Genomic DNA, 19,254 nt, shown 5'->3' with positions numbered 1-19,254 from the left:
TAGGGAGTGTCAAAAGTCACACACCAAAACAGTTGACATTTTATTTATATTCCATCATCCTTGTTATTATTTATTTCATTCATCATGGACGAGTACTTGAGTATTCATCATTATTCGAATCAATTTTAGAAAAGTTGAAGCATGTCTTTGGCAATTCCAGAGTATACAGAACTTATTTTGTGTGTGACTTTTGCCCTGCCCCGTATAATTTACACACACACACACACACAGAGAAAATACAGTAAAACAAAGAGACAAAGGAGTTCTAAACAAAAGCAAAAAAAACAAAAACAAATAAATAAACAATATTAAACTAATCTAAGTGTAACTTTATTAGCAATTCATGTCACTATTTTTGCTGGTCCAATGTATATAATGTAACCATGTTTGTTTGTTTGTAGTTTTGGTATTTTTTTTTTTTTTTTTTTTTCATACAATCTGTTTCCACAATGATGGACACCACAGTGAAGAGCTGGACAGAGACAGACACAGACAGATATTGATTGATTGATTGAACAAAGGCAAATTGAACAGAAAACTGAACGTCTGTAAATATATGTGCATGTGTGTGTATGTATGTATGTAGATATGTTCATATTTTGTGTAGGTAGTGGAAACAAAGAGACAGTCAGACAGACAGACAGAGAGTTGGTGATAGCTTGGTACAATACCATACCACATGTAAATGAGAGGGAAAGAAGTGAAACATAAAAGAAATAACAAATGGACGCAGGCAGAGAAGGCAGGTGTATATGATGGCATGAGAAAATGATGAGGGTTTCCAATGGAAGGAAAAGGAAAAGAAATTTTTAAAAAAAAAAGATCTTGAAATGGTGATTCTTCAGAAGTTTTACATAAAAGTTTTCACTTCTTGGTGGCACTGGCCAGAACTTCTTTGAGAATGGATGCAACATCGACTTCTGGCTCGTCAGTATTACCTGAAAATGCAAAAGTATAGCAAAGATCCAGATTTAGACAAAAATAATGTGTTTAGAGAAAGTTTAGTAAATTTAGAAAAGAACTGTCAACAGAAAACCAATGTCTTCAGAGTATAAACTAAGATTTCTATGAAAAACTCAATTGACTTTTTTGAAAACTTCTTTGAAGTAAATTTTGTGTGTATATTCTAGTGGGCGTGTCTCGCTGGTAAAAGTGATACCTCGTGAGTGGATTTGGTAGACAGAAACTGAAAGAAGCCCGTCGTATGTATGTGTTTGTCCCCCAACATCGCTTGATAACCGATGCTGGTGTGTTTACGTCCCCGTAACTTAGTGGTTCGGCAAGAGACCGATAGAATAAGTACTAGGCTTACAAAGAATAAGTTCTGGGGCTGATTTCTTTGACTAAAGGCGGTGCTCCAGCATGGCCACAGTCAAATGATTGAAACAAGTAAAAGAAAAGAGAAAGAGAGATAAAAGGACAAGCACTGGTCTTTCCTTTCATGCAATTCTCTTCCGGGGCAAAATCTTTACAGGACTGGAGTTTCTGATGCAGGAAATTTTCAACAGGAAGTTCAAAGAAAACATTCAGCAGTTAATTTCAGTAAGCCTTCAGAGCAAGGGGAACACTTAGTAATTATAAGAGAATAATGAGGGGAAAAAGGAGAGAATACGAGAAAAGATACTCACAGTGCTGAACAGAGCTAGAGGTGACATCTTTCTCTAGACTCAGCTTCTTCTGAGCACACCGGAACATGGCTTCTTCAACAGTATTCTTACTCAGCAGTCGACATATTTTCACAGCCCTGAAACCAGACAAGAGAACATCACAAGATTTAGTGTTTTTTTTTAAAGAAAATTATTATGTCAACGTTCCTAAGATTATTCCTCCACTCAGCATCAATATGTCAGAAGCGCAGCTCAGTTCTGCCATGCTGCAGTCCCATGACCCTGACAGGGTGGGTGCTGTGCCTTGCCAAAGGGCAGCTCATGGCTATGCAGAGCCCATCCTTCTCTCCATGAGGTATTTCTCAAAATACTCACATACCCAACTCCCTCAGAAAAACAAAGCAATGGAGATTAGGGAACAGCATAAAAAAGCAGAACAATGTCACATGGAATCAGCAATCTTCTAGTCTACACAATGCCGAAAGTAGACAACTTGTACAAGCATAAAACAAATCAAAACAATGGCATAAGAATGCTAATAAGAGAGATGTCTGGTGAATATGTGGGTGAGAGGTGTATATATATATATATATATATGTATATACAGAGACAATGCTTACTTTGTTTGTCCCATCCTGTGGCATCTATCTTCAGCTTGCTTGTCGTTATATGGGTTAAAATCTATGTCATGAATAATAACAGCATTGGCAGAACTGAGGTTGATACCCAGGCCACCCGCTCGAGTTGATAACAAAAAGATGAAAATTTCAGGATTCTCGTTGAATTTATTAATCAATCCTTGTCTGAAAAGCAAAAAAATTTCAGTTTATTTAATCTCAATAATAATAATAATAATAACAAAAAATATATTTTCATATGATAAGAGTATAGTTAATGTTGTGTTGTATTTTTGGGTGTGATTCTTACAGTTTGGTATCCTTCATAACACCAACAGAGTGCATTGGGTACATTCTACCATGGCACCAACACTAAGGAGATTGTCATGTTCTCAACAAAACTAAAAGTTCTTCTAGATTTTAAACGCTTGGGGTTCTTTAGTGAATCGATATTAGACAATCAGAGAGAAAGGTAGAAAAAAAAAAGGTTACATTTGAAAGTGTAATCCTAGGTATACTTTTACATTGTAGGAGTCCTAACAACTGAAATATTTTTTATCATAGGGATCTCGATAAAGAGTGAACTTAAGCTAAAGAAACAATAACAAAAAAAGCAGTACAGATTAATAATAATAATAATAATAATAATCCTTTCTATTTTAGGCACAAGGCTTGGTTTTGCGGGGAAAGGGGTGACTCAAATTCAACCCCTGAGCACAAATGGTCCTTTATTTTACTAACCCTGAAAGGATGAAAGATAAAGCTGAACTCAGCAGAATTTGAACTCAGAACATAAAGATGGGCAAAACACTGCTAGGTATTTTGCCCAGTGTGCTAACGATTCTGCCACCTTGCCGCCTTAATAATAATAACAATAATCATGAGTGCTCCAGCATGGTCACATAGTGTAAAAAAAATTAGCAGAGAGCTTCCTTCTTTAGTTGCACTGACCTTTCTTGCACGGGAGTTTGTCCATCAAGTCTTAAATATTTCATATCTTCTTTTAATTTCAGATATTCCTCTAAAATGTCTAGTACCATTGTGAATTGACTAAAGATGAGTACACGGTCTCCCTACAAAACAAAATAAAAACTACGGACATCAGAAAGTCTGACAAAGACAGCAAAAAGAAAACGACTTTTCCATTACTTTCAAAACGTTTGTGTTTTCCCTTGAATGTGTGTGTGTATATATAATCATCATTTAATGTCTATTTTCCATGCTAGCATGAGTTGGATAGTTTGATTGAAGCTGGTAAGGCCAGGGCCCCACGCCAGGCTCCATAGTCCGTTTGGCATGGTTTCTAAGACTGGATGCCCTTGCTAACACCAACCACTCTATGAATTGTACATGGTGCTTTTAATGTGGCACCAGCATCGATTTTGCTGTGGTGGATGGGTCTTCTAAAGTACAGCAAGGTGCCATCCCCTTTGTGAGGCTCAGGGGCTTCATCACCACCCCTCTATATATATTTGACACACACACACATACATATATACAAGTGAGGGCATGGTTGTGTGGTTAAGAAGCTCGCTTCCCAACCACATGGTTTCAGGTTCAGTCCCATTGCATGGCACCTTGAGAGCCAACTTTGAAGATGTGCTGAGTATCCATCCGCTTTACACAAACCTTAAAAAATGAGTAGAAAACAGATATTTAACACACACACACAGATGCATTGTCAACTTCATTCAAAATTGCATCATCTAAATCTAACAGATGCAAAGAGAATAGATTTGATCCTCACAAATATGATGCAGTCGACACTTTTCTCTTTCGTACACCCGAGTGAATAGACACAGTGTGTCTATTCAATACTGAAAATGCTATCCGACACATAAACTGAACATACAGATGCAGCGTTTGCACTGCAGAGAAGTATCAGACTGCAATAGCAATCAATAATAACTGAAATGGGATAAATTCAATATAAGCCTTACAGAGTAGTCTCCCCGCTGGATCTCAGACTGCAATTGTAGAGTTGCCTCCCCTAAAAGCAAATCTTGCCCATCTTCATTTAACGTCCACATTTCAATGCTTAGGACTTGTTGAAAGAGGTTTACAACAGGAAGCCCTTCCTGCCACCAACCGTCACTTGTTTCCAAGGTAATATCTTTGCCATGGCTTGATATGTCTTTCACAGAAGAGTGGAAACAACCTCGCTTGTATGACAATAATACACATATACAACCATCAAGTATGGCAAGACAAGGCTACACACAAACACATATAGACACACTCACACACACACATATGTAAAATATTGTGCCATACAATGAGATGGGGAAAACAACAATAACCACACTCTCCATTCTCGAAATTGCAAAATTGAGAAAGTTGGGGAACCTACCAAATAAAAAAAAAATTTAAAAAGTCTTGAACAAAAAATTACTTACCACTTCCCGGAAATCTGGTAACAATTCATCCATCTTCCGAAATTTCCCAGAATCCAAAATCACAGAAGGGTTTAAAGCGAAATGTCCAAGATGTTTCTGTAAAATTTTTAAATGATTTCTTTATTCGTTACAGAGGAAAATGCAATTCATTTTGTAAAGAAATTGGAATGTACAAGACACAACAAGGACAAAAAGTAAGGAATTATGAAATAGAAATTGTAACAAATTGAAGCCTCAGATAATTTGTGTAAGTATGATGAGAAGGGCTGAGGTTCTAAGTTCGATTTCACCAATGTTATCCACCTTATGCAAATGTCATCTTGTATAGATTCAAGTTGAACATCTTTATTATAGCTTTGCATGACCACAACCTGCTGGAAATAGCAGCCAAATTTCCATCAAATCATACCTAGTCACCAGGCCTCAAAAATGGGATGGTCCCTGATGAAACAATTGGTTATATGTCTACTGAATTAGGGAGATTGAGCTGGGGTCGAGCAACAAGCACAAAAAGTGGGGACCACTTACCTTGTACAGAAGGCAGAGTTTGTGTAATTCAAAATCAGACATAACCTCCATGTCTTGATAAATAACAGAGGGTAAAGCATTCCTCTCTCGATGAGATGGTTCCTTCAAAACGAAACAGAAGATAAAAAAAAAAAAAAGTGATAAAAATCCTAAACAAAACTGAGAAAGTATTTCTATATGTAATAACACACATAGGCATATGGTGGGGTTAGGTAGTCCATTGTACAGTTCCTTTTCGATAAGTCTTAAATATTTTTACAAACTTCTCAGTGGCACTTCACATTCTGAGTTCAAATCATGCTCAGATCAATTTTTTTGTCTTTCAGAAAGAACCATTTTCTTTCTTTCTTTTACTAGTTTCCGTCATTCGATTGTAGCCATGTGGGGCACTGCCTTGAAGAATTTTTAGTCAAACGTATCAACCCCACTACATTTTTTTTAAAGGCTGATAATTAATCTATTGGTTTCTTTTGCCAAACCACTAAGTTGCGGGGACGTAAACACACCAGTGCCAGTTGTCAAGTTGTGGTAGGGGACAAATACAAACTCAAAGACACACACACACATGCATATATGACTGGTTTCTTTCAATTTCCATCTACTAAATCTACTCACAAGGCTTTGGTCAGCCAGAGGTTATAGTAGAAGACACTTGCCCAAGGTGCCATGCAGAGGGACTTAACCTAGGAAGAAAGTTTCTTAACTACACATCTACAGCTGCACCTGCTAATTTACAGGGACATAAACATAATAACACCAGTTGCCAAGTGGTGGTGGTGGAGACACACACACACAACAGGCTTCTTTCAGAAAGCTTTCGTCAGCCTGAGGCTATAGTTGAAAACACATGCCCAAGGTGCCATGCAGTGGGATTGAAACCAAAACTAAATGGTTGGAAAGTAAACTTGACCCCAGAGCCACACACCTGCACCTAATTAGTAAAATAAGTATTTAAAGGGGGGAAAAAAAAAACAAAGAAAATTATTCGTACATACTTTGGCAATTGCTGTAGACATAGAACGTAGCAATGAATTGGTAAAGTGTCTTCTTTGCAACAACGGATGGTTTGCAAGCTTTCGCAGTTGCATCAGCATGCACTGCCGTGTGTTGCCGTCAGCATTGTCAACTTCCTTTGTAAATTGATTAATCATGTTTTCATACTGTTCCTGTTGGTCTGGAATCATCTGACAATATAAGACCTCTTCCACTTTTGGTGGCATTTGCTTCAAAACCTGGCAGCAAAGAATAATGATTAACAGTTATTCATAAAATCTATGATGACGTTAGAGATCCATATGTTTAACAATGATAATAAACCAACGAAAGAGCCTCTATTTGGTTATTCAACATGCTAGAAAGAACAACTAAATCTCTTTAAAAATTACATCCTAACATTTAACGAAGCCAAACTATAAAAAAAAAAAAACGAAAAGAGACAAAATATGGACTTACCTGAGATTTCAACCGCCGCAACATAAATGGACGCAATATCTTCTTGGCATGAGCAATACGCTCCATTTCATAATTACTTCGTTTATCATCTTGGGATTTCTGAAACAGGAATATTGCTCATTAAGACACCTGAAGAAGGCTGGAGCATATAACAGCCACATTGAAAATGAGGACACCAGTTTGACTAATATAAACCGTGTATGTAATTCTCTGGTGTTGTTGGTGCCACAGGTAAATATTCCCATTATATTCTGTAAAATGGTTGGTGTTAGTATTAGGAAGGGCACCTTGCCGTAACAACCAAGCCAAATGGCACAAATAGCAGTCTTTAGCAGCTTCCAATAAAAAACAAATGACTCAAACCATAGCAACCTGGCCAACCCATGCTAACATGGAAGTGAGCATTAGATAGTGATGATGATGACGGGTAATGTAGGCATATAAAAAAAATAGACTTACTGTAATTAAAGTAAATGTTCGTTTCAACTGCTCAGTTTTACCCACAAACATGTCAGGCATAACAAAACATAGCAAAGAGATCAGTTCTAACAGGTTGTTCTGGAGGGGAGTGCCAGTAAGCAGTAACCTTCTCTCAGCCTACAACACACAAAAAAAAAAAAAAATTTAAAAGAAACCCCATGAACAAAAACGAAATTTCAACAATGGGATGAAACAGTGAAATCAAAGAAAACAGGTTTGCAGAGATAAATGGTGAAGAGGGAAAGGTTATGAAGTGGAATAAATTATTTTAACGTGAGAAGAAGAAATTTAGCTTTTCAAGTAGAATCATGAAAGTAAAAAGCCATGCCAAACTCATTGGCCACAATTGTGTGTTCCAGACAAAGCTCTCAACAGAAACCCCTCTATTTGGGGATATCTTTGTGTGCAGGGGTGTGTATGTATGTATATCTGTGCATACACACACACACGGCTTTCCGGAAAGAACTTTGCTTCCCAATCACAGTTCTGAGTCCAGTTGCACTGTATGGCTCCTTGGGTAAGTGTCATAGACTATAGCCCCAGGCCAACCAAAGCCTTCTGAATAGGGCTGGTAGATGGAAAGCAAATAATCCAATTCACCCCATCCAGATTTATCAAAGATCATGGAAGATGAAATGCCCAACATTAAGAGATCTTATAAATTGTTCACATTACTAAAACTGATTCTTCACACACAATAATAAATAATATAAACAAACCTGAATTTTCATGAGATTTTGGTACCTAAGAGATGCCATATTCTTCAGCATATGCCCTTCGTCAAACACAGCATAATGGAACTGAGTTTTCTTAAAAAGAACTCTATCTTCGAGACAGCCAGTTGCCATATTGTAACTTTGAAAAGATTATGAAACATGAGACATTTAAAAAAAAAAAAGACAAGACATAGTTACAAAAAAAAAAAAAAAAAAAAAAAAAAAAAGAAGCTTAAAAGATAAAATCTAAAACTTCAGATATTTCTCAAATCAGATCTCAAAACCACATCAGAGAAGAAATGACACCAATATACAACTGGTATTAGTTTTATTGTCGCTATCAGGATTTGAACCCAGAACATAAAGGGTCATAACTAAACAGTGCTGAACACTTAGTTTAGCACTGAGACCTGTGACAGCCCACACACAACATAAGAGTAAACGAGTCTTCCTTGATTGTGTGTAGGTCACGGTGGATGCACTTCCTATCAAACATGATTCTACATTAACGATCAAATAGATTTACTAAAAGACCACCAATGCCTATGGAACGTCTAAAGGACCCTGTCTAAGAATCTGTATCAGTGGTTTTTATACTGCTGAGTTACCATTTTCCAAGACAGGTTCCCTTTCATTATCAACTATTTTTTTAAGTATATATATATATATATATATATATATATATATATATATACACACACACACATATATCCTTCCTCATTCATAATTCAAACATTATTTTTTTGTTAGTGGAAAAGAAAGAAAGAAAGAGTTTGAACACTTACGTAGTGAGAACAACATTGACATTATGATCGTCATACTTGAGGTGATGCCTTGCATTTTGTCTGTCTTCTTGCGAACCATAATACATCAATACATTTATACTCGGGCACCATCGTTGAATCTCGTTCATCCAGTTATCTGCAACACGTCATTCAGTAAAATGAACCAATTACTCATAAAAGAAATTAAAACAAAATATTGGTTTCAAATTTTGGCACAAGGCCAGCAATTTCAGGGGAGGGGGGTAATTCGAATGCATCGACTCCAGTGCTCAGGTGGTACTAATTCTATCGCCCCCCCAAGATCAGAGTTAGCTTCTCATTCATATGACATCACAGAAGGTGCAGACAAAATATCAAATCTATACTTTTTATGGTAATGGTCTACAAAACAACCTTCACCATTAGATATAAAGAAGGCAATGGCACCATCATGACCACCGCCCATGACTGGAAACGACTGGACTAAAGAATAGAGTTCCCAAACAGGAGAGAAAAACATAAACACACACACAGATATATATATATACTCACCAATAGTGGATGAGGGTACAATGATTACATGAGGTCCTTCTTCACCTTGCTCTAATAAATAAGCTAGAAACGCTATAGCCTGGACTGTCTTTCCGAGACCCTAGAAACACAAGAAAAATGGTGAGTCTTAGTGATGGTCATTTCTGTCAATTCTGACATTTGAGTGTTTGAAGGAGATTTAAAAAAAAAGAAAACTTTTGAAAATAAAAGAAATAAAGAAACTGCAAATATTTGGTATGGATTTTGCTAAGAAGTCAGAATGGGGACACTGATGGTTTTGATTTTGCCTGGAATGGGGCAGATGTGTCTGTTGATTGTAGTGGTAGCGGTGACAGTGATGATGGTTATGAGGGTGGTGACAGCGGTGATAATGGAATTAAAAATAAAGAAAAAAGTCTGAATTATCAACAGTGATTCATTGAACCAGATGAAAATATAAAAACTTACCATTTCATCAGCTAGAATACCATTAACTTCCTGGGAATGTAATATCCGCAACCAATTCAAGCCAACCAGTTGGTAAGGTTTCAACTGGAAACTAAAAAGCAAAAGATACATAGTTCATTTATATATACATCATATATAGAACCCCTTGTTTGTGCATGTATGCAAGTTTTCTTCTACTTTTAATGATCTGAAGTTTTCCTGTAGGAAATGAATTAGTTTCTGATCAAGATACAAAGCTCCACTATTGGAATGTAAATAAAAACAATCACATTCTGAATTTGGGAAAAGTTTTGCATACTTTTACTGTTCCACTTCATCATCATCATCATCATCATCATCATCGTTTAACGTCTGCTTTCCATGCTAGCATGGGTTGGACGATTTGACTGAAGGCTGCACCGGACTCCAATCTGATTTGGCAGAGTTTCTACAGCTGAATGCCCTTCCTAACGCCAACCACTCAGAGAGTGTAGTGGGTGCTTTTACGTGTCTTGCTCAAGGACACAATACACTGCCAGGAATTGAACTCACAACCTTGCAATCATGAGCTGAATACCCTAACCATTTAGCCACACACCTTCACAACAGGTTATTAGTTTAAGTGTGAAATGCACTTACTTTTCATTGAGTATAAGAGGCTGTTGTGTAATGTGTAACTCTTTGACAGTCTTTGACTGGACGTCTTCACTCATTTCGGTAGCACTGACAAGATAATTGGCCAAGTCTCCCATTTCCTTGGAGATTTTCTCACATTTCTTCATCAAACGAATAACAACTTCACGCATGTGGATCACTTCCTTGCCCCCCACAACAAACCGGGATGTCAACGATTTGGTAGAATCCAGTTTCTCTATCTGAAACAGGAAGTAACAATAGAACATTTTTCTTTGTTTTTTTTTCTTAAAATTTTTGAGGCAAATTCAATTGCAATTTCTAGCTGGTCAACATAACATGTAGCAGATTCATTTGTTGGAATTCATTCTCATGTTTTATATAACTACACAACCAAAGCAATGGAGAAGGTCGACTGAAGGAACTCAGGAATAACATTATATATATATGTTATATATATATATATATATATACATATATATAGGAGGAGAGGGAAGAAAGAAGGAAAGAAAGAACTTACCAGACTGTCATAACTTTCGAAGGGGCGCAACTTTATAATGATTTCCGCTTTCTTCTCTGAACAGCCTGGAATTGCCATTAATTCTTCAATTTTGGCTTCATTAAAGAAAGATTGAATAATCTCTTGTTCAGATTGTTTCTCAACACAATAATCCTCAAAATCAAGATCTATGTCTCCACTGCTGCCCTAAAAAAACAAAAAACAAAAGCAGAATATGACACAGTCAGATTATCTGTCAATATAAATCACAGATCATCTGTTGATATAAAACAGATTATCTTTCGATATAAAACACATGGAACAGAAGAAGTGTTTAGAAAAAAAAAAATCTAGAAAATCAGTCAAAGAAAAATGTCTCACCTCTGATTCACTGTCTGGAATGTCTTCATCCATATCACTGTCTTTTTTCTTTGGATCATCTGGGGGAAAAAAATAAGTACATGAAAAGTACATATAAAAGACAGTTTGGAAAGAAGAAGAAGAAGATTATGGCTTTGGCGCCTCCAAACAATCATGAAGCTCTAACCAAACAGACAATGATACGGTTTGAATTCTCTGTTAGAAATGCTATTAAACAGATTGCCAGGCTCACTGCCTTATAACCATCTGCTTTTTTAGTTTTTTTAAGACACCCCACTCGCCATATAACCCAGACCCACCTTGCATTCTCTGTGTCAGCGACTGAGTATAATTTGAACATGATTCAGCTACTAATTCTAGCAGGCTGAGCAACTGCAAAGAGGCTCCTCCCTCGTTGGCCAGTCTGACACTGTGGAAAGGTGAGTCAATAAATAAGGAATGTCAGGAAGCTTACCTTTATCTTTGTCTCCGCATGCCAGCCAGACAATCGTTTTCTCCAAACACCATTTGTTCTCCCGCAGAAGATCTTTGAGTTCCTAAACAAAAAAGTTGAATGTCAAAATGATTCTGAGAGGCAAAAGTGACATCCACAGCACCACAAAGACAATACCGACTGCCACAAAATTGAAATCCAAGCTAACTAGATCTCTTTTTTTAAAAAAACTGAACCATTTTATACTCTAATGGTAAGCCTTTATATCACAATATTAGTCTCTCTAAGGAATTTTCCATTAGAAGATTACACCTTAAGTAAAATGATAACTGCAGAGCATTGCATATGAGGGTCAGCTGAAAAGTTCAGATGCTGACCAAGACACCCTCATGGAAGGTGACCAAATGAGGCTTACTTTTCAACAATCTCGCCTTGCAGTCCACACACTTCTTCCATCAATCAGTGTGGCTGAGCTTGACAGACAGTTAAGCATCTTTTACAAGATGTATTCCAGTGCTTTAGCAGTCAACAGAATTATTGTAGTTTCATAAAAGAAACATCATCATCATAATAACAAACATTCACTAACCTCTCTTGAGAAAGCTGTAAAGGCATCAGACAAGAAGTCTATTCTTTCTTCAATGGTCTGCATGTCTGGTTCTTGGGATTCTAAATCAGAAGATGAACTGTCGACGCTGGAAGGACGTTTCACCCTTTTTAATGGCTGCTGACCATTATCATTTGCCTTGCGGCGTTTTTTATTTTCTTAAGAAAAAGAAGAGAATTTTTATTATAGAACTCAGAAAAAAAAAAAAGCATGGTCGCAGCCCAATGACATGAAACAAGTAAAAGAGAACAATATTAGATAAGGGTTAGCACTTACTGATTGGGTCAGCAGCTATCATACTGTTGATAGCATCATCTAAATTCTTGCTATTGTTGAGCACTTCCCCAAGTTCATCACGGGTTTTGTGTGGATACAACAAAACGAGGGTGTTCAGCTCAGCGACCCTTGCCTTTTCTCGGTTAGATTCTGCTTTGGGAACTGTGGTATAATGTCCTTTGTCATCATCGTCGTCTGAATTGTCATCAGAGACTGGGCGTTTGAATCTTCTTTTCTTCACTGGTTTCCTGAGAAGAAAAAAAATCATTGAAAGAGAAGGGTTAAATGAAATACAGGAGTCCCATGTGTTATGGCCGTCACAGATTATGGAATTTTGCCCTTGCGTAAATTGTAAAGTATAACCATTAATTATTGTCGTTGTTTTTACATTTAGCCAAATATTTCAACAATTAAGGAGCTTGTCTTCACAACCCATTTGGAATTTAGATGTAACCCCATTTAGAGGGGAAAAAAACTGCTGCTCTAGACTGACACAGAAACAGGGTCTTTTGAGGAGTTCTTTTTATTAAATCATATCTTACTTGATCCTTTTCTTCTTCCGAACGTAGCCATTTGTTGTCTTCTTGCCAGACCAGTCCTGGTGTTCATCACTATCCCAGTCACTCTCCTTTTCTGAATCTTTCATGAAGTCAGACGAAGAATCAGCATCGTTGGTGGTTTTTTCGTTTTCATTACCTGTCTCATCAGAGACCGGGGACGGCTTGTCTGATTTAGAATTTTCTGTTTCTGTAATAAATCAGAAATTAAAATACGATGAAATAAAGAGAGAGAGAGAGAGAGAAAAAAAAAAAGATTTCCTCTTATTCAAAGTATTGAAGCAATCACAAAACAAAGTCATTACACAATACTCATTTTACCCCGTTTTAGGACACTTTTTGAAACTTGAAAATTATCAAATTGGACTAAATTAGTGTGGAGGAAAATTGACTTTGAATCTCATACAGAAAAGAAAATTGATTGTTAGACACCGAAAATTATCCTGATATTTTATTAGCCACCTCAATTACAATCGGATCAAAGTTGAGGGAAAATCTTTTGAAAAAAGAGCACCTGCCACCCGACCTCGGTTTCGAACTCTAACTATGCTGACCAATTTTTACTCCTGAAGACGATGCAACAGTACAAAATAATGATGCAAAACTTGTAATGATTTCAAACAGGTTGGGAGAAAATAACGAGAAATCGGAAGTCATTCATAATACACCCCACCTCCTTCATTTTTCTAGACATTGTGAAGAAACAAAGTCAGTGGGGGGGGGGGGCACACCTGTATAGGTATACTAAAAAGAATTCAAGTATTATGCTTTAAACGGCCTTAATTATGAAAAGAAATTGAAGACATAGAAACCTTCAAAAGAATTAAATGAGTTTCAACGTTATGTTTTAGACAGTCTTCACAACAAAAGGAAATCAACAACAGAACGACGAAACTTCAAAACATTATTATGAAAATCTATAAATTTATATGCAACAAAACAGAAATTAGTACATTTATTATTATTATTATTATTTTAAAGGTGAAATTTCCATCCACGAGTATCCGCTAGTTATGCTTAAAAGTCGCTATTCATGGAATAGCAGGACAAAAAAACCGAAATCGCCTAAAATAGCTTTATCATCGGTCGAGTTGGTCCTGGTCGGGTAACAGAGCTATCTCTACATCAGTTCGGATTAATTAATTCAAAGACGGCAAATTTCCATGTGTAAAAAGATGGCTAACGAAGGGAAGTGGATGATAAAAGACAAGACTTCCTTCCACCTGCACTGCCTGTAACAACCTCCCACATGGAATCCCACTTTGCCTTTTTGTGTCATTTAGCGTGATGTTTGTTTAGCTCCTGATCAAGTCAGATCCAAGAGACCTATGATCGAAGGCGCTCCACTCGTAACCATCCCGTCTTGTTTTTTTTGATCGTTTTTGTATGTTTTCTTTCTTTAAGACGGTGAGATGCAATGTCAAGAAAATTTGGCTGTTATTTCTAGCAGAGAGAGAACCCAGAAAGGCTTGCTTCCTCATCTGTATCGATATTTTAATCGGCACTATTAATTTCATTTTAAAGAACATTATAATTAAAACACCAAAGCTAATTAAGAACCTGTTTGCAATTTTACATAATAGCAGCTAATTAATTATTTATTTACAAGAGACACGACAAAAAAAAGTGTTCCTTTTAATATTCGAGTGAGCAAACTCGTGTGTGCGTGCATTACGCATCTATATCTCGCCCACCTATAGATAGATAGAGAGACACAACATATACTATATTAAGTAATAAGAACAAAATATATTATTTACGAAGTCTCAGAACACTATAATACAATACAACCCAACTTCTTAACTAAACAGAGAAAGTAAGACGAAGCCGGGATATCTTCCAACTCAGACGAATGACTCAGTTTGAAAGATTATAAATTAAAAACGAACATTAATTCCATGATTTATCTTTAATGACAAATAATTCATTGAAATTCAAAGTCGTTACTTCCTTTTCTCTTTTGTTAACTGATCGTAGTTCTGCAAGTTGCAAATTATACAATTATAAAATATATAGACATTTAAAATAAAAAAAAAGTCGAGACAGAACACGAAAAAGAAAATAAAAGGATGTAATTGTCACAAGATTTATCAATAGTATGTATAAAATCAACGCCGGTGTATACAAAGATGTGTGTATATATGGATGAAGTATATATAACTATTTCGTAGTCGCATAAACGCGCACGGAGTGTGTAATACAATGACATTCGTTAAGTTTGGAACATTTAAACAGAACGGGAGGATATGATTGATTTATTGATGTTTGTTAAATAAGAGTAATATATGGATGAGGGGGGAACTTGCAAAGTCCCATCAGAAGAGGGCCTCACGAAACTTCATAAATAACCCGCTGGTGGTAAAGAGTGACGTTTATATATAAAAGAACAAGGTGTGAGATGTCCTTTTCATAGCAATCGAAAGCAGTTTACGATTGGGTTGGGGTGACGACACCAATGTGTTTGTCAAGCGACAACACCAAGTTGAGTTCTTGTTTGAAGTCCAAATGAATGACTAATAATACCGATATCGAACACGCATGACGGGTGTCGCGGACATTTGATTCTCACTGACCAACCAAGACCCTCCGAATCGAAATGAGGTTGAGTGACCATCATGCCTTCAAAGCTATCAAATGATTTGGCGAAGTGAATATTCGGTTTCTTTTTTTTTTTTTTTTTTTTGTCAAACACAACAAAAATCGTCTAGCTAACTGTTCACAGGGATCTTTTATTAAATTCTCGCCATCAGAGCCAACACAGAAAGGACAAATAATGGATGAAAAAGAAACTTAAAATCCCTTCCTATCCCTCGAACCACCCAAATATTTACCTCTATTTTAGAATTGAATAAACCATTTCGGGGTGGTTATATATATATATATTCTCTACACATATCATCACTGGAATTCGAAATGCTAGTGTTTTAAGTTTAATTCCAGTAAAAATTGCAATATTAAAAACTCAACTATAATAAAACGAAAAAGATCCAAATTACTACCTTTTACTTTCTCTCTACTTTTGACTCGTGGTTGAATTGTCATGTGAAAAATATTGCTACTTTAGATTCGATTCAAAATACAACCCCTAAAATCCAGGTATCCTACTCCCGAAACAAAATATCTTTCTTTAAACTGAAGTTTCCATAAGTTTTTAACTTGGAATTCATTTTAAACAAATATCAGAACTTCAAAGACTTCTTCACCTTAAGTGACTTACAATTGTTGTTACATATAAATTCTTACTAAGAAAAAGTTCTTAAAGAATTTTATAAAGCGAAGTTTATTTTTTATTACGGAATCAACGAAGACCCCCCAAGCCTACTAACACAATGCATAAATCAAAAAGTATTTAGAAAGATATTAAAAGTGTCCATTATTCTCTTTAAAAGATGTTTTTCTTCTCTTTTATTTCTCAAGCTAACATTTATTACGTCCCGCCATTAATAAAAAAAATGTTAGGGAAAGAAATAGGATGTTAACTCCTCAGAAACACTGTCTTTTCTGGAAACCAAAGGAAAAAAAAAACAAGAGAAATCTCCAACATCATAAAGCTCATTATGTCACGTCTTTGAGTTAGCTTTTATGGTCTGATGACAGCGAACAAGACGAAACTTGGAAGTCACTATCAAACCTTTCCTTGTAAAAATTATGAACGAGTAGAATAAATGCTTCAGTTAATGTTAAATTGCTTTTATATATATATATATATATATATATATATGACTTCACATAAAAACAATCCACACACATATATAGAGAGACAATTCTTAGTTGATAGAATTAAACTAAACTTGAATACTACTGAAGGGGAGACCATCTAAGTCATTGTTTGATGCTAGAAAGAGCAGCCAGACTCTCTATTTCAAACTACCGCCAATCCAAACAAGAACACACGAGGGATCGACTAAATTATAGATATCTGAAAACAAACTGGGTGGTCACAGCGGAAACGCCTTTTGAACATAGATCGGCCAGTCTGATCAGAGATGACCTAAGTTTAACACAACAATGACCAGGACATAAAAATATAAACACACGTGACTAGTCAATTACATTTGTCCATTACAATTAGGTAATACATTTCACACTGGTGTCAAAAACTTAAGGACAACTTATAAATATATATATCTATATCTATCAAGATGCACTTCAATGCTATGCAGTGAATACTGAGGACTTTCTTTCCGTTTGTAAACATGAAGTTTCACACACATATATATTATACGTTTCGTTCATTCAGCTGCGCTCATGCTGCAGCACAGGATGCATGTGTATATATATATATATATATGTGTATATATATATATATATATATATATATATATATACGCACACATTTATATAGGCAATGTGTGCGTGAGAGGAAGGTACAGTTTACATATTTTCAATGTAGTTTAATCTATTAATATCTATTTACCTGAGCTCGATTGATCGTCTTCCGACTGACTTTTGGCATCGTCTTCTTCGTTAACATCAGATGTATTTCGTGAAAACTTCTCTTTGTCCGTCTTGGTGAATTGGTACTGCATCAAGGTCGACAATTTACCATTACGACTGGCCATTTCAAGATTTTTAAGATGTGTTTTTTTAGTGTGTGTGAGTGTTTTTTCTTTGATCGATCTTTAAAAAAAATCTTTTCTTTTTTTACGTATCCTTTCGCTCGATCACTCGTAGATTGTGGGATTTTTGATTTAAATTTTTTTTTCTTCTGTATTCTTCGTACAAATAAACTAGACGTAGAAAAAGAAAAAATGATGTAAGAGAAACAAAAAGAAATAAAAGCTTGACAAGGTAATGAATGGTCGAGGCGTGTTATTTATACTAAATATATAATAATGAACATATTAAAATACTCCCGACTTAAAAAAGAAATAAGAAGCGTCGTAAATATTTAAAATTCTATGAAAACAAAGGAATTCTTTGAAAAGACAAAGATGGATTAGAAAGGAGAAAGGAAACGAGTTTTGCTTTTGGAACGGATTTTAATCTTCGTTGATTGAATGGTTCGGTATTAAGTAACAACGCATTTAAAAATTGTAAATGTTTAATATTGAGATAAAGGGAAGAACTGAATGTAAACTCACCGAATTGATGGTATCCGGTAATATTTATGAAATGCTTCAATTTCGACAAGTGGCGGTGGTCGTTGACGGACAGCTGCAGTTAAAGAGAGACATAACACAACTGGCAGCTGGAGAGCGGTCTTCTTTGTTAATCAGGATTTTCCGTCCATTATTATGAATTCGATAGAAATCAAAAAAATATAAACTCTATGTGTAGATCAGAGAGAAAAAGTGGATGATTTCGTGTAAACGACTAAAGACGAAATGCCAAGCCGAGCAGAAACAGCTTCACATCCCGCCTTGCTCTCACCATTGGAACTCTCTAGGCAAGAGTACTGTTACCTTGCTTTGGACTGGTGCTTAATTAGATTAATTTTAATAGTTAAAAAAAATTATAATTAGTGATTGATAAGATAATTTACATCACTGTATATCGAGATTTTTTTCTTTGCTTTCTTTGCATTGAAAGAGACACATGGAAAATAAATAATAAAAGAAATTGAAAAGTGGTGTCATTTCTGGTCTTCCATGACAGGAGAGCGTAATTCTGATCTCGCAGATCTTAACAGTAGTGGTGATGATGATGATGATGGTGGTGGATCTTCGTCATTTGACAAAGAGGATTCAATTGTTCGATCAACTGAATTATCTGCTCCTGAATTTATGTGAAGGTGGCTGAGTATTCCGCACACACACACACGTTGTACCCTTAAAGTAATTCTCACCTTTTCCATTACACCTGACGGGCTTCTTTACAATTTCCGTCTTTCAAATTTCACTTGCAAGGTCGGCACGAGGTTATAGAAAATGACATTTACCGAAGATGCCCCGCAGTATGATCGGAACCGTAAAAATAATAAAAACAAATTATAATTTTTGTTTTCTACTATAAGCACAAGGCCTGAAATCTTGGGTGAAGAGGGGGGGAGAGTTGATTACATCGACCACGCCCCCAGTGCTAAACTGTTACTTGTTTTATCGATGAACGGTAAAGTCGATCTCGGTAGAATTTGAACTTAGAACCAACAGCCGGAAAAAATGTTGCAAAGCATTTTGTCCGGCTTATTTCAGGTTCTGACAACACAAACACGGAGATTATATGAAATTAAGGAAATTTCGCACAGATTTTCGTTTTATTCTTCTAATATAATTCCATTTACATCTAGGATACTTTAGAGGAATATCAATCGTCTCAGTACTTGACTGATATTATATGTTTATGGACAGGATTCGAATTCCGAACGAAAAGTTCCATAACTTAAATACC

At 36.0% G+C, this 19,254-nt stretch overlaps 1 protein-coding gene across 1 annotated transcript; it reads right to left on the bottom strand.

The window, feature by feature from the left end:
* Positions 1-301: 301 nt before the first annotated feature.
* Positions 302-18,461, bottom strand: LOC106878715 (SWI/SNF-related matrix-associated actin-dependent regulator of chromatin subfamily A containing DEAD/H box 1). Its single transcript, XM_014928019.2, has 22 exons — positions 18,009-18,461; positions 17,342-17,654; positions 12,910-13,114; positions 12,368-12,615; positions 12,074-12,249; positions 11,506-11,587; positions 11,052-11,110; positions 10,692-10,877; positions 10,178-10,413; positions 9,560-9,650; positions 9,113-9,212; positions 8,582-8,717; positions 7,800-7,935; positions 7,060-7,197; positions 6,601-6,699; positions 6,144-6,380; positions 5,149-5,250; positions 4,621-4,716; positions 3,176-3,297; positions 2,228-2,410; positions 1,629-1,744; positions 302-938 (listed from the first exon to the last, which is right to left on the bottom strand). The coding sequence occupies exons 2-22, from the start codon at positions 17,484-17,486 to the stop codon at positions 865-867; spliced, it is 2,967 nt and encodes a 988-aa protein (XP_014783505.1). The 5' UTR covers positions 17,487-17,654; positions 18,009-18,461; the 3' UTR covers positions 302-864.
* Positions 18,462-19,254: the final 793 nt, after the last annotated feature.

The sequence above is a fragment of the Octopus bimaculoides genome, chromosome 22 (genome assembly GCF_001194135.2).
Source record: "Octopus bimaculoides isolate UCB-OBI-ISO-001 chromosome 22, ASM119413v2, whole genome shotgun sequence".
Taxonomy (NCBI): Eukaryota; Metazoa; Mollusca; class Cephalopoda; order Octopoda; family Octopodidae; genus Octopus; species Octopus bimaculoides.
The sequence above is the reverse complement of the archived record's forward strand: the minus strand, read 5'-3'. Positions and strand labels throughout refer to the sequence as shown.

Excerpts from the sequence above, each read along its gene's own strand:
- LOC106878715 (XM_014928019.2), bottom strand. The coding sequence starts at position 17,486 with ATGGCCAGTCGTAATGGTAAATTGTCGACCTTGATGCAGTACCAATTC. Across the intron at positions 7,936-8,581 it reads GTCAATGTTGTTCTCACTAC|TTACAATATGGCAACTGGCT; the intron begins GTAAGTGTTCAA and ends ATCTTTTCAAAG. Across the intron at positions 939-1,628 it reads CTCTAGCTCTGTTCAGCACT|GTAATACTGACGAGCCAGAA; the intron begins GTGAGTATCTTT and ends TTGCATTTTCAG.